Source organism: Limulus polyphemus, unplaced genomic scaffold (assembly GCF_000517525.1).
Source record: "Limulus polyphemus unplaced genomic scaffold, Limulus_polyphemus-2.1.2 Scaffold9691, whole genome shotgun sequence".
Lineage (NCBI taxonomy): Eukaryota > Metazoa > Arthropoda > Merostomata > Xiphosura > Limulidae > Limulus > Limulus polyphemus.
In genome coordinates, this window is record NW_013675301.1 from 22,213 (window position 1) to 24,387 (window position 2,175).

At 30.8% G+C, this 2,175-nt stretch overlaps 1 protein-coding gene across 1 annotated transcript in view; it reads left to right on the forward strand.

The window, feature by feature from the left end:
• Positions 1-1,699, forward strand: part of LOC106476043 (methyltransferase-like protein 2-A) — a 12,771-nt gene extending 11,072 nt beyond the window's left edge. The window contains exon 7 of the mRNA XM_013936712.2: positions 1,479-1,699. Coding sequence (XP_013792166.1) covers positions 1,479-1,680 — 202 coding nt within the window. The 3' untranslated portion in view covers positions 1,681-1,699. The remainder of the gene's footprint in view (positions 1-1,478) is intronic.
• Positions 1,700-2,175: the final 476 nt, after the last annotated feature.

The following is a 2,175-nucleotide window of genomic DNA, read 5'->3' on the forward strand; positions in this document are numbered from 1 at the left end:
GTCCCCGTCACGTTGTGAGCGTCCTATATATATACCAGACAAACATATAACTAGTAAATGCTAGGGCATTCACGAAGGTTCGAGAGAAGTGGCATGACACTAGTCACGTGACCTCGCTGACGCAATAGCCACATATTTTGTTTTACTCACCATCATGCCCCATGTGCTACACATTTTTTTTTCTACACCTAAGGTGTTTTTGATTATTGAGATACCACTATTAAGACAAATGGAATTTCTGGTAAAGAAAATGTTAATACTTAATTACTTATACAAGAAGATATGTCATTATGATCCAATTTACTCAGACTATAAAAAAAAATACTGAAAATATTTATGTCTACTCTATTAACATAATATGTTTTTGTTGCTTTTTTTTATCTTTTAAGTCCTGCATTTAAACATATCTCATAAAAAAAAATCTCTCTTATGGTGCACATGTTCTTTATATAGCTCAGTAGTTTACCTCAGCATTTCCAAAAGTGTGTGGTACCCACACAGAAGGCATAAATGTTCTCTTGTGTGTGGTGGGGGGGGGGGGGAATTAGGGTAGAGTCAATAGTACAATAATGCAAATTTAAGCATTTTAATATATTTTTTTTATTAATGAAAATAATAAGTAACTAATACACCACATAGCATTTAATGTGTATCTGATGACAGGAAAGGCTAGTTTACCTCAACAATTAATGTATAAAATATGATCAGACATAAGATATGTTAGGTAACAAAACATTGTGTGTATAAATTATGATCAGACATATGTTAGGTAACAAAAACATTGTGTGTATAAAATATGATCAGACATAAGATATGTTAGGTAACAAAAATATTGTGTATAAAATATGATCAGACATAAGATATCTTAAATAAAAACACTGTGTATAAAATATGATCAGACATAAGATATCTTAAATAAAAACATTGTGTGTATAAAATATGATCAGTGTATCTGATTGAGATATTTAGACAGTTTGTATAAGATATAAGTTAAGTTTTCTGTATCTGATTGAGATATTTGGACAGTTCGTAAGCTGAGTGCTAGTAACCTTTTAGCTTTGTCTCTCTTTAAAAAACAAATTTGACATATTTTGTTTCAAAATTCAAAACAAACAGTCACAAACAGCCTAGTTCACAAGCATTGTTCTTTCTCTCTGTTTGATGTAAAAAGATTTCAGACACATAAATGTTCTGTATAGAGCCTGGTTATGTTCACTGGTTTAAAATACTGAAAAATGTTTTTACATCATTTTTTCTATACTATATTTGAAATATTTTATTATACTCTTGTTGATTTATTTATAGTTTGGAATAAAGACAACTTAAGTAGTACTGTGTTTATATTCCCTCTCAGTGCATTACGACCATTTTATCTATACAAATATTCGTGCATAAAACATGTAGATTTTAGGTGTTGTCAAAACATGTAGTTTATTAAATTGTAACCGATATTTTTCTCCTGATTTTTTATAAACTAGAATGCAGCATGTCATCAACACCTTGGGCAGGTACCTGAAGCCTGGTGGACAGATTTTGTTCCGTGATTATGGTAGATACGATATGGCAGAGTTACGATTCAAGAGCGGCTGTTGTCTTCAGGACCACTTCTACGTTCGTGGTGATGGAACAAGAGTGTATTTTTTTACTGAAGGTAAAGAGTTGAATAAAACGCTTCAGTGATCTGCGTTCATTAGATGTTTTCATTACTTAATTATTGATATTCATATTTCAGTTGAAATATGGCATGCATAATAATTCTGGCAATGTTTTAGTTTGCATGGTATTACTCAGTACACTTTTGCCAATAAAGACTCCAGTAAGAGGGCCAAAAACACCCAATTAAAAGAAAGGTACTTAACATATAGTGTAGTTTGGAAGTAAACTTTCATTGTGTTTTCATAGAACAAAAAGTTTGGAAGCTCTGGTATTTATGTTATTTTGATCACGATTCTAAGAATGTAACACAATGTTTTTGTTACCTAACATATCTTATGTGGAAAACTTAACTTATATCTTGATACGAACTGTCTAAATATCTCAATCAGATACAGAAAACTTAACTTATATCTTATACGAACTGTCTAAATATCTCAATCAGATACAGAAAACTTAACTTACATCTGATACAAACTGTCTAAATATCTCAATCAGATACAGAAAACTTAACTTACATCT